This window comes from Mirounga angustirostris, unplaced genomic scaffold (genome assembly GCF_029215605.1).
Source record: "Mirounga angustirostris isolate CCGP_5_RB_7025 unplaced genomic scaffold, mMirAng1.0.hap1 SCAF_15, whole genome shotgun sequence".
NCBI classification, from domain to species: domain Eukaryota; kingdom Metazoa; phylum Chordata; class Mammalia; order Carnivora; family Phocidae; genus Mirounga; species Mirounga angustirostris.
Genome location: NW_026991723.1, coordinates 19,587,624 through 19,600,156, shown reverse-complemented (window position 1 = coordinate 19,600,156; position 12,533 = coordinate 19,587,624). Strand labels below are relative to the sequence as shown.

General features: G+C 47.4%; 1 protein-coding gene across 1 annotated transcript in view; it reads left to right on the top strand.

The window, feature by feature from the left end:
- Positions 1–8,143: 8,143 nt before the first annotated feature.
- Positions 8,144–12,533, top strand: part of GNAQ (G protein subunit alpha q) — a 311,208-nt gene continuing 306,818 nt past the window's right edge. The window contains exon 1 of the mRNA XM_045882287.3: positions 8,144–8,465. Coding sequence (XP_045738243.1) covers positions 8,330–8,465 — 136 coding nt within the window. The 5' untranslated portion in view covers positions 8,144–8,329. The remainder of the gene's footprint in view (positions 8,466–12,533) is intronic.

Below are 12,533 nucleotides of genomic sequence, written 5' to 3'. Positions count from 1 at the left end.
TTCTAATGTGCAGCCCAGGGTGGGAACCATGCTTTAACCTGGGGCTCTGATCTGGTTGAAAATGCAAGTGTGCTGTGATTTATTATCAGTAGGTTATGGTGTTTCCTGAGAATAGGTAAAATATAAAATGAACCACTGGGGGTGCCTGAGTGGCTCAGTCGGTTGAGCGGCTGCCTTTGGCTGAGGTCATGAATCCCAGGGTCCTGGGATTGAACCCCACATCGGGCTCCCGGCTAAACGGGGAGCCTGCCACTCCCCCTGCTTGTGTGCGCGCTGTGTATGTAAAATAAATAAATAAAATCTTAAAAAACAAAAACCAATAAAACGAACCACCGATCTTTTCCATAACGTTGAGGACCAATTCTGAGACCAGGAAAGCTGAACCCAAATATAACTTCCCCCAGGACTCATTCAGTATAAAGGAAGAGGGTCTAGAGAAAAGACATTGAGAGTGTGAAATCCCAAATTCTAGTTCTGCTTTTGCCTCTTCCTACCTGGATCAATGCACAGACCCTCTAGGTATGACCCTGCTGTAAAAGGTGGCAACTGGATTAGCTCAGACGCTGTGAAAATAGCGCGAGGGAAGAGGAAAGCGGAAGTGTGGGCATTCCGTGTCACCCCTCCCCCAATCAGGACCCCTGTGCCTTTGCCCTTTTATAGATTAGTTTTCTCCTATGCTTTAGTTTTAAGGAATGATTCCTGCATTTAAAAGAAATTCCCTGGGGGCACCTGGGTGGCTCAGCTGGTTAAGCGACTGCCTTCGGCTCAGGTCATGATCCTGGAGTCCCGGGATCGAGTCCCGCATTGGGCTCCCTGCTCGGCAGGGCGTCTGCTAATCCCTTTGACCCTCACCCCTCTCATTCTCTCTCTCTGTCATTCTCTCTCTCTCAAAAGTAAATAAAATTAAAAAAAAAAAAAAAGAAATTCCCTGGATCACATGGCTTGTTGTCTTTATTCTGTGGTCTTTGCTACTTAATGTAAGCCAGAGAGTAAACCTAAAATATGTAATATTTTCTGCATTTTTCTCATTATTTGCAGGTTTGATTATCCTGTGTGTTTGAAGAGGCTATGGAAGTTTCTATTGCTTTCGTCTGGACAGTCAATGGCTTTCTTTTTTTTTTTTTTTTTTTTTAAGATTTTTATTTTATTTTTTTGACAGAGACATAGCAAGAGCAGGAACACAAGCAGGGGGAGTGGGAGAGGGAGAAGCAGGCCTCCTGCCAGAGCAGGGAGCCCGATGTGGGACTCGATCCCAGGACCCTGGGATCATGACCCGAGCTGAAGGCAGACGCCCAACGACTGAGCCACCCAGGCGCCCAGTCAATGGCTTTCAACCCAGTTCTTTGGTTCCAGTTCCACAGGCAGAAGTCATGTATATTTTTAAGATGTAAAGAATATATAATCCGGGGCGCCTGGGTGGCTCAGTTGGTTAAGTGGCCAACTCTTGATTTTGGCTCAGGTCATGATCTCAGGGTCCTGGGATAGAGCTGCACGTTGGGTTCTGCACTCAGCGGGGAGTCTGCTTGGAGATTCTCTTTCCCTCTGCCCCTCCACCCACCCCCCTCAAATAAATAAGTAAATCTTAAAAAAAAAAAAAAAAAGAATAGATAATCCTCTGCAGCTCATTTTTTCCCCTAGAGTGACAAATTCTCCATGTGTTTTCCAGCGTTGGTACAGCCTCCCCATCAGGGCCAGGAAGGGCTGAGACAAGTGCCGAATTTGCTTTGGGTGCAAAATTTAAGAGAGCATCAAAAATCTCGGTAAACAAGAGAAATGATATTTTAAGACAGTATTTTTAAAAATTAATGCAAAAATCCACGATGAACAAATTATCAGAATTTTCAATAAAGGGAGGATCATTAACAGGTCTGTGCTGAGCCATATTAAAGCCTAGGGCAAAAAAAAAAAAATAGTGCTCACTCATCTTACCCTATTCCAGGCGTCATTCCATACTGTACAAAGTACTCACCCCAGGGGCACCTGGGTGGCTCAGTCCATTAAGCGTCTGCTTTCTGCTCAGGTCATGATCCCAGGGTCCTAGAGTCAGCCCCGAATGGGCTCTCGGCTCAGCGGAGAGTCCGCTTCTCCCTCTGCCTCCTCCCCGCCCCACCCCCCCGCCCCCAGCTTGTGCTCTTTCTCTCACTCTCTCTCAAATAAATAAATAAAATCTTAAAAAAAAACCAAAAACCAAAACAAAACAAACCCCCACAATGTACTCAGCCCAAATCTGGGGTTAAGAATTTGTATAAGGATGGAAGGGTGGAAGTACATTGACAAATTGGGAAGGGGCCTTTGGAAATTTTTGTGGCTCAAATAGATCTTGGTAGGTTCAAGAGTTAGGAAAGGAAAGAAAAAAAATAAAACAAGAGAGATACCTTCATTTCTAATTTTGCGGTTAGGGAGAAATATTTTATGTTCCTACTCAAAATTGAAAAGCTATGAGCTTTCTTATATCTTGATAAAACTCAGAATGGCAGCTAAAAACTGACAAGGATAGTAACTAATATTAAATAATAATAGTAATTAATATTAAGTCCATTTCTGCCATTGAGAAGTCAGCACAACAGACACATTAATTACGTATGTATTTTTCATCCACATGCATTGTATTTCATTAATTTATCACACATTGAGCAATTAACTTGGTATATTGTGTCATGGTCTCCAGTATATAACACACACTACTTGAAATGAATTTGTGTCAGGAATATCAACTTTCCTGCAAGGTTGACTTGGGTGGAATTAATACATGTTTCTATCTGGGTTTTGAACAAAAATGCTGCGTCTCCAGTTTTCTTGATATCCTAGTGATGGCTAATATTTCTTGGTGAACTCACTTGAGGCAAAATTTTGATGCATGGGGCCAAGGAACATTTTACAGAGGGAGCCAAGCTTTGGTGGGTACCATCTGGCTAAGAAAAACATAAAGACAAGAAAAGAGGCAGGCTGCCATGTGGGCAATATGTGGCCTCTTTGATTGGAGGATCTCTTTTTTATTCACGGAACGAAGGTTTATTGAGCATCTAGTATATCCTTGGCACAACACTAGGTGCTGGATTCAGAATGGACAAGTGAGACAAAATCTCTGCCCTTATGGAACTTCACATGAACAGTCGTCAAAGGAGACAAGTGTAAGAGAATGCATGATTATTTGATTTAGAAACATAGAAACAAAGAGTGGGAAAGAAACCAGTTGCCTAGACCAACTATCTAATTCGGTTCAAGATCCAATATTCTCCTGCTAACTGCCTTAGAGTGCCCACCTGGCATGCCCATGAGGACATGCTACTAAACGGGAAGTAGAAACTAGTCCAAGTTATACAGAAATGGGGAGTAAATCAGGTGATGGGAATGGTCATCATCTGGGAATAGAGGCCTGGGATTGTCGGATCTTGACCAGGAACTGAAATCTAGATATCTGTGTGAATCTCTTGATGTTTAAGTTCTGGAAGCTAATTCAAATTTTTCAATAGCACCATTATGTCAAAAGGGACACTTCTTTAGACCAAAGACCACCAGTTTGCACTCTTAGTCTTAGGTGGGAAGCCAGCAAAGGTAGAGGGTCTTGGGAGACAGGTGGCCCCAGCTTGTAGAAACTCCAAAGCAGGAAGGAAACACCCATATCAGCTAAGTCATCCTTGACCCTTGGGGTGCCAGAAACATTTGGATCATGACTTGGGGTCTCACTATATGCTCTCATTCATTCATTCATTCATTCATTCATTCACCGAACATTAGTAAATGGCTTCTCTGGTGTACTCAGCTTAAAAATAGCTCCCACCATCTGGTCAGCCTTTTAGGGCCTTCCAGTCTCGTGGGACTCGGTGGCCTTTACACGGTGAGGTACAGTGCTTCCCCTGATAATGCTAACCTTAGGTAATCACAAAATCGGTATGTTTGAATAGTGAGAGGATCACTTGGATGCATCTGTAAGGGTGGTAATGGCAAGATGTCCCTGAGGTTCTCGACTTCATCTAGAATATCCTTGTGGTGGCTCTGAAGGGTGGGTATTTTCTCTTTCAGAAGAAGGTATTCTGTTTCATGCCTGGTTTTCCATCTTCCGCATGTTGGCCCTGAAACCCTCTTTCTTGCAACAAAGAATCGTAATCTTTCTGCTGTTATGAAAATTGCCCTCTAGGGGGCGCCATTTGCAGCTCTCTGAGTCAGCCTGGGCCTGCTTTGCCGGCCTTCCCATTAACTAGCAAGGCTACTTTATTCCGTGGCTAGACAGCTGTGCCAGCAAGCTCTGCACAGAACAGCTTTTTCCCAGTTCTTGTAGGATCTGCAGTGCTTCATGCTGACTCCTAATTGGTCTTCCAGGTGACCGTCGCGTGTCTACCCATACTCCTGAACTCCTGTAGCAGTCCATTCTCTATGCTGTAGGTTAGCCGTGAGTGCTTCTCATGTTGCATTCTTGTTTATTCTTTTATGCATGTGGACGGTCTGCCCAGATTATTAAGGCTCGAAGGGCTTCGTATGCCTCAGGCATCTGGCATAATGCAATGCCTGGGACAGGGAGTCTGTTTGTTGTCGAGGTAGGTTCTGGTATTCTTTTGTTTATTCATCACTTACTGGGTATCTGTTCCAGGCTGGGCACTCTTTTGGGTGCCCTGAAAACAGTTATGAAAGACAAGATCCCTGCTCGCAAATAGCTCTAATATTGGGGGAGAGAGAGAGAGAGCGAGAGCAAGAGAGAATAGACCATTACAGGGGTGCTAAGTGATTCTGGGAACAGGAGCAGTGCAGGCTTTTCCCTCCCCAGGAGCTCCTTTTACAAGAGTTCAGCTTTTCACTCTCTTATTCTAGGATCACCCCTGGAGACTGAACCATGCCTTCGACTGCTTTCCTTTTCCAGTCCCCACAGGAGAGGGTGGCAGGAACATGGGGGCAGGTGTCCAGCTCGGGATAGCATAGAAAAGGTGACAGTCGTCACATCTCCCTCTGGCATTCCATGCCCCTAGGGTTGTGTGGTTTGCTTTTCAGCCATCTAGTAACTGCCCTTGAATTCTCAAAATGGTTTATCATCTCACTGTCTGGGGGTGATTTGGAAATGCTGATTTACTTTACGTGACATAGATATGTGTTTATGGAAAACCTGTTCATTCTGTAAGATGCATCCCTTTCTTGTGACGTGTCCTCTAGTTCTAACAGAATGAATTATTCCTGCCTTTTTATGCCTTTATTACTGTTAGGTCTATCCCAATTTTAATACAAATTGGTTTCATTTTGTCTTTTATTATGGCTGTTCAGAGCCTCATGCCTTAAGACTGTAAGCCTATTGAGGGCAAGGATCATACTGTGTTCACCTTGGATCTCTCACTTCCTGCACTTTCTCCTTATTTACACATAGTAGGCAGTGAATACATGTTAATTTAATGAGCTGGGACTCTGTAATATGATCCAAGTTTAGTTATGTATTTTAGAGTATCTACTTCCGATATACGGTTAATAACGTCAGGAGCTTCCACATGGATTTTGTTTGCTTGACTTAGGTTGTATGAATATTTGCTTGGCAAATGCTTTCCAGATATATATGCAAAGGTTTCTGGATAGATCTGGGCTCCGACTTTGAATTTTCATTTCCTGTTTCCTTGTCATCTTATATGGCTTCATCACTATATTGCCTTACTTCCTGATTTCTTTCCAATATTTGAAGAAACATCCTCCTATTGATTTGTTCTGTCCATTCAAATATCTACTAAGTACCAAGGCATACTCCTGACTCGGGTAACAAAGCAGATTTTGATTGAACCCCATAATGTGTTCAAATAGTGTAATTCCTTTCATCAAAAGTTATGTCAATTCAGTCAAAATGGATTACCTGATAGCTTGATAGTACAGTTTGAGAGGCATTTTCAAAAAATCTCACGTCCTTGGCTAGGAAACCAGAGACTTGAAGCTTCCTGTCATTTGATTTTTTTTTTTTTGGTGTTTAGTATCTCTCTGAAACTCATACATATACATATATTAGAGGATGCAAACTTATGATTAAATGTTTCCCCTGAAGCCATTTAAAATTTCTGCATATTGAATTTCAATCTTTAATTTCATTAGTCACTTAACTTTAGATTTTAATGTCACAGAAAGTATAGTGGCTTTTTATAGGGGTTCGTATAAAGGTGGTGAGGTTTGTTTTCTCTGCTTTCCTGGCCTATGTGAAATTTAATCGCTTTTTAGGCCGGATATTCTTTTTAAAAAGGGAGCCTAAAGTGCAGCTCTAATGTCTCCATGACTTGTTTGATCTAGGTCCTGGTGTGTGTGTGTCATGAAAGAAGGTAGTCATCCAAGGCGCCCATGTACATTCTCGACCTGTAGCGATAGTAGTCAAGTAGCCATGAACTTACTTTACACCCTGGGCGAGCAGGTTGCTCCACAAACAGCTCAGAAAACATAAAATGTGGAAAAGGGATTCCTTTCACAAAATACAATTTACTCTTGAGACCACAGTTTCCATTAAAGCAGGAAGCAATCTGAGTTTCACCTCTTGCAGTTACTAGACCAACTAAAACCTGACTGAGCCAGGAGGGTTTTTTTGTTGTTGTTTTTTTGTTTTTGGCCACTTATCAGTCGAGTAGGACAACAAAATAAGCACACATTTTAAAGTACAGTGCCTCAACTGAAAGTGGGCTCTAGAAGGGGATTTTGCCGGGGGCAATCTCGTTTTCCCCATTTCCCCCTATTTTATTCTATCCCTTTCTTCCACATTATTTTGCATTTTCCCGTAAATCGACCATAATTCAATCTCGGCCAGGAGGGTAAATTTGATTCCTTGGCCGTTAAACATCGTGTGCTTTTTCTAAGACACGAGAGGAGCTTGTAACAAAACAGGACAGAAACCACCTCAATGGCATGAAGAATTGGAAGCCATCAGGAGGCTCTTGGAAACCCCGACAGCTTCGTTTTGCAGCTCAGGATTTAGATCTCTGTCTCCCGTAACTTTGTGGACAGTTTCGCCTATTAACCCGCACCCCTCCCTCCGGGAACCAGTGACAGCTCCTCTTCTTCCTCAGTCTCACTCCACGACCGAGTGTATCCCACGTTCCAGAGCTGAACTGGGGTCAGAGGTGACGCGAGATACTTTTCTGACCGAATGGCGCTGTCGAAATCGGGACGGGAAAGAACACGGAAGTGGCCGAGAGGCGGCCCCGGGGCGGGGGGCGCGAGCGCGGCGGCCGCCGGCCGGGGGCCGCGCCGAGGGTTCGCGGAGCCGGCCCGGGCTGGGCACCGGCGGGCTGCATCCCGCGGCGCCGCCACGGCCGAGGCCGCCATATTTCTGCCCCACCACGCCCGGGCGGCCGGCGGGCAGCGGCAGGGTGGCGGCGGCCCCGGCCCGCCCCTCGCCGGGGGGCGGCCGCAACCGCTGCGCCCGCGAGCCCACACCGGGGCGCGGACGCGGGAGGCGCCCGCAGAGCCCGAGGGGCCGGCGCAGGCGGGGAGCGGCGGGCGAGAGCCGCACTGGGAGGCGCGCCGGGGCGGCTGCGAGCCCAGGAAAGCCTGCCAGGAGGGGCCGGGCGGCACCGCCTCCCCGCTCCCCTCCCTCCGCCTCCCCTCCGCCTCCCCACGCCGCCGCCGCCGCCGCCGCCTCCCTCCCGGATCCGTGCTCCAGTTCAGAGAAAGAAGAAAATGTGTGTGTGTGGCGAGGGGGAGGGCGAGCCCTGAGCAGCCGCTCCGCGCCTGGCAATCGGGGCCGGGGGTGGGCGTCTGGCGGAGGCGGGGCGGGGGCGGAGGCGGAGGCGGCGGAGCGCGCGGCGGGCGGGCGGGCGGGCGGGCGAGCGGGGTTTGCGCGCGAGCCGGGCGGTGGGCGCGGGCAGGGCCCAGGCGCCCAGGAGCCGTGTCAGGCGGCGGCGAGGAGCGGGCGCGCCGGGCGCGGGGAGCCGTCGGCGGCCGCTCGCTGCGGGGACGCCCCGGTGGATGTGCTCTCGCCGCCGGGCGCAGGGCTTAGGGGACCCTCGGCGGCGGCGGCGGCGGCGCGGGGGGCGAGGCGGGCCGCCCGTTCCCAGGGAAGGAGGCGCGGGCGTCTGAGCGAGGCCGGGCGCGGCGGCCTTCCCTCGCGCGCCCCCCGAGCCAGCGCCCGCGGCCGCCTCCCGCGCCCGCCTCGCTCGTCCCGGCGGCCCGAGCCGCCCGCTCCCGCCGCACCCCCGGCCCACCTGGTGGCCCCGGCCCTGGCCGCGGCCCCCGCGGCCGTTCCCCGAGCTCGTCCCGGACGCGCGCCCGGGCGCCGGGGGCTCGGCGGCCACCGCTGCCTCGGGGGAGCGAGGGCGGGAGGGCGTGTGTGCGCGCGTGTGAGCAGGGGGTGCCGGCGGGGCTGCAGCGGAGGCACTTTGGAAGAATGACTCTGGAGTCCATCATGGCGTGCTGCCTGAGCGAGGAGGCCAAGGAAGCCCGGCGGATCAACGACGAGATCGAGCGGCAGCTCCGCAGGGACAAGCGGGACGCCCGCCGGGAGCTCAAGCTGCTGCTGCTTGGTGAGTACCAGCCCCGGGCCGGCCGCTTCGGGCCCTCCCGCCGGGCCTCTGCGGCCCCCGCCCGTCGCCCCCGGGCCCCCGGGGCCGCTGCGCTTCGCGGCCCCCGCCCCTGGGCGCCCGCGGCTCGCCCCGACCCTCGGCGGGCGCGCCCCCGGCCACTACCTGCACCCGCGCGGGCGCGCGCGCGCGTAACACCCCTCCCGCGCGCGCATACAGGCGCGCGCACACACGCGCAGAGGGGTCGGGGCTGCCCTGGCCCGGGCCTCGGCGTGTGCCTTTTGGTATCCCCGAGGGCTGTGCCTTCGGGGACCGCGTTTATCTGCTGTGCATCTGCTAAATGGCAAATCACTTCGGGGCAGAGGCGCGGGGGTGGGAAGAGGTGGGCAGCGGGCTTGAACTTTCAGTGGCTTGGCCATGGCGCCCCGTGCTGGAGAGGGGAGCTGTGTGTGTGTGTGTGTGTGTGTGTGTGTGTGTGTGTGTGACCCGAGGGTGACGAGCTGTGCCGGGGCACGTTGGGGGACGGCGTGCGGTGGGGTGGCCCGTGTGCATCCATTGTCAGTGCTTTCTGGGGTCAGAAGGGAATGGTGGTAGGGTGGGCTGCCTCGCGACTGGATTCCCAAAGGAGTGATGATGAGGGAACTGAGTGGTTGGCCCTCCAAAGAAAGGGGGGTTATGTATTCCGGGGGGGGGGGGGACGGGCAGGCAAGCTCAGATGTGTCACACAAGTGCTGTTCTCTAGCCACCAGACCACCGAAAGGAGGGACCCAGAAGAGTTTCTTGACCAGTGGATGGTGGCAGGCTTGTTTCTCGTCTGCACCATTCCTTCCAGATAAAGAGGAGGGATACGGGAGGGTTGTGCTGTGTGGTTGTTGACAGCGACGGGTTTCTTTTGTTTAATGAGGCAACCCAGATGTAGGCCTGAATTCACAATAGTTACTACTGAAAACCAGTGCAGCCGCTCAATTACTCTCACGGCAACAAATAGAAACCTTTTGTTTAAAACGGACAGCATTTTAATATCTTTGGGATCTGGACTGGAAGGAAAACGGGAAGTGTATAGCAAAAATTTCCCTTTAGCTCTAAAAAAAAAACCCCCCAAAACCCCCCAACATTCTGCCTTCACACTGACTTATCAAAAAAATGCCATTTCTCAAATAGGAATTCTATTGATAATTATCTTTGAGAGAATGTTCAGAATCAAGGATCAGGGTACACACAGGAGCCAGCGTGACATAACTCTGAGCTATGGTGGTAGGGAGAGCAAACAGCTTTGCAGTAACAGGCCTGAAAAATGTCTGCACTTGTGTTCAAGATATTTGCGTGAATAATAAATATGTTTCTCAGACATGTCTGGAAGAAAGAAATATTGTAATGTCAGTTTAGATTTAAGAAGCATGCAGTTTCTTTCTTGAGCATTTCATCTCCTGGTTCAAGGAACCAGTTGCCTTTGGGACTGAGTAACTGCTTATCTACCAGATCATGTATAAGAGAGAACAAAATATAATGATCACAAATAGTTACAAATGGTTAACTCACATGCCATGCTTTATGTCTTCATCTTGAAACCAGATTAGATAAATGTGCACATGTTTATAAGGAACAGAAGGCAGAGCGCTGGATAAAAGAGGTGGGCTTTAGGGAATGAAGCCAGGGGAGGGGAAAAATGCAATTGGAAAAGGAAGATTTTTAAAAAAATGTTTTATTCTCATTTTGGCCTACTTCTAACGGCTGAATAATGTGTAATTGAATATGTTGCAAATTCTCAAGATTGAGAAAAATAGAGAGGGGAAGAGAAATAGGCATAGAGTGTTTAAGTGCACGATAAAGGGGGAAAGCATGTGTTTTACACTTAAGATTAGGTTTTCTTTTGCCCTGTTTACAGTCTTTGTTTATGGTTAGCTAGCTGTGAATACAGCGTTTAAGATCTCTCAGGCCGTCCCTGTTGTCTGAAATGTGACAGCTTGAGGTTTCCAGCAGCTATGAGTTAGAACCCCGGGGGGTTTGTCTGTTTGAAGGCCTCTGTTTGAATGTCTAGGAGGAAGACTTTGAGGCAAATACACATATATGGACACCTAATTACATACTGTGTATTTCAGTAACATACGGTGCTTTAAAAACGCCCTTGGGGAGATGATTTTATGAGCAAAAAAATGAAACAGTTTTACTGCTAAAGTGGTAGTAATGGAGAACTTTTTCTCTCATTAGATATTTGAGTGGGGTTTAATATGCCTCACCCCAGCCCCCAAATATGGTCTATTAGAGGTGGTGGAAGAATATGGCATTAATTTAGCACCTACGTTCGTTAGTAACATTTAAAAATTGTACAGCTTTTTGTTAGCAACACAAACCCCTAGGCATCATGTACGATTTGTTACAGTTTAGTCTTCTAGGTATGTTGCTTTTGTAGCATAATGAGTTTGATACCTATATTACTTCTACAGTAAATGTTCTCTACTAAATGCAGGGTGTGTGTGTGTGTGTGTGTGTGTGCATGCGCGTGCATGCGGGCGTGTGATTTCACAATTTTTTGCATCCAGGGGAAAAATGATGGTTGATTTGAACCAGGCAAGGTGTTGGGGAGGGCTTCTGTTTGAAGAACTGCTCTCCCATCAGCTGCTTGGATGAGTTCACTGAATCTTCCTGTCCCACCTGTCCAAAGGAGGTTATAGGATTTATCCTTTCACAGTGTCAAGATTTACCAATATTTTTAACTATCTTATTTAAATGGAGGGGTCACCCTTAGATTTAAATGACATTCAGTATAAAATTATTTTCAAAGTAAATTTTAGTTCAAGACATGACGCCATTTTAGTGGAAATGGATTTATTTGGCAAGGGACCTTTGCCTTTGTTCACCAATTATTTTATATATTAATAATATGAAGAAACGAGAAAGAGAAAATTGTGGTTACCTGCCTAGATGAAAGTATACCAGTGAAATTTGGGGTGTTTTGATACACATACAGCAATTACGTCAGTGTATTTCAAATTCCATAGTACTAATATTTTTTGATTTTTACTTTTTTTTAAATGAACCTAGAAACTTACCACTGTAGAAATACAATATTTAATAATGAATTCTTGTTTTCTTTAGCGTATTCATTCTCTGAATTTATTTACATAAGTGTTTTTCTTTGACACCTCAAAGAAAACTATATTCTACATATATATGTGAGAGAATACCTTATTTTAACTTGGTTTAAGTTTTTATATGCTTTGTGGGTGTACAGTACATTTACTTTAACTGATTAATATTTATGAATATTAACTAAATGTTTCTATTTGTAGTATGTAGGTCACAGTATTTAATATTAATGTGTCTTTAAGTCTATATACAACAAGTGGCTTTGAGTCCCTGCTTTTTTTTTTTTTTTTTTTTTAAAGATTTTATTTATTTATTTGACAGAGACAGAGTGAGAGAGGGAACACAAGCAGGGGGAGGGGAGAGGGAGAAGCAGGCTTTCCGCAGAGCGGGGAGCCCGACGTGGGGCTCGATCCCAGGACCCTGGGATCATGACCTGAGCCGAAGGCAGACGCTTAACGACTGAGCCACCCAGGCGCCCCGAGTCCCTGCTTTCAGTCACAGATATTCATGCTGAAATGTTTTCAGTTCCTTGAAGATATAGATACATTTCCTGTTAACCTGTTCTTGTTTGACATGTTTTTAAAATCTTGACTCTTAGGATCTTAATCATCAAACAGGAAGATTTAGCAAACTTTTATAACTGATTGGATTCCACCTATTGAAAATAGGCTGTTTAGGCCAGTCTTAGATAGAAGAATGTATGTTCTTGGTGTTCTAACTGAATTACACACGTGATTGTGGATTTTCTTCCTATTCAAGACCAGCAGCTTAGGAGGGTAGGGGTTGTGTCTATTGCTCACTATTAAACCCCAACTTCTAGCCCAATAAATATCTAACTCCTAGCATGCTCTCAGTAAGTACTTGTTCAATGAGTACATTTATTTCTGACCCTCCCGATAGAAATTGGGACCATGAAATAATGAATAAATTATGGAGATACAGGGATATGTAATGATTTTTAATCTGTGGCAGATGAAAATCATG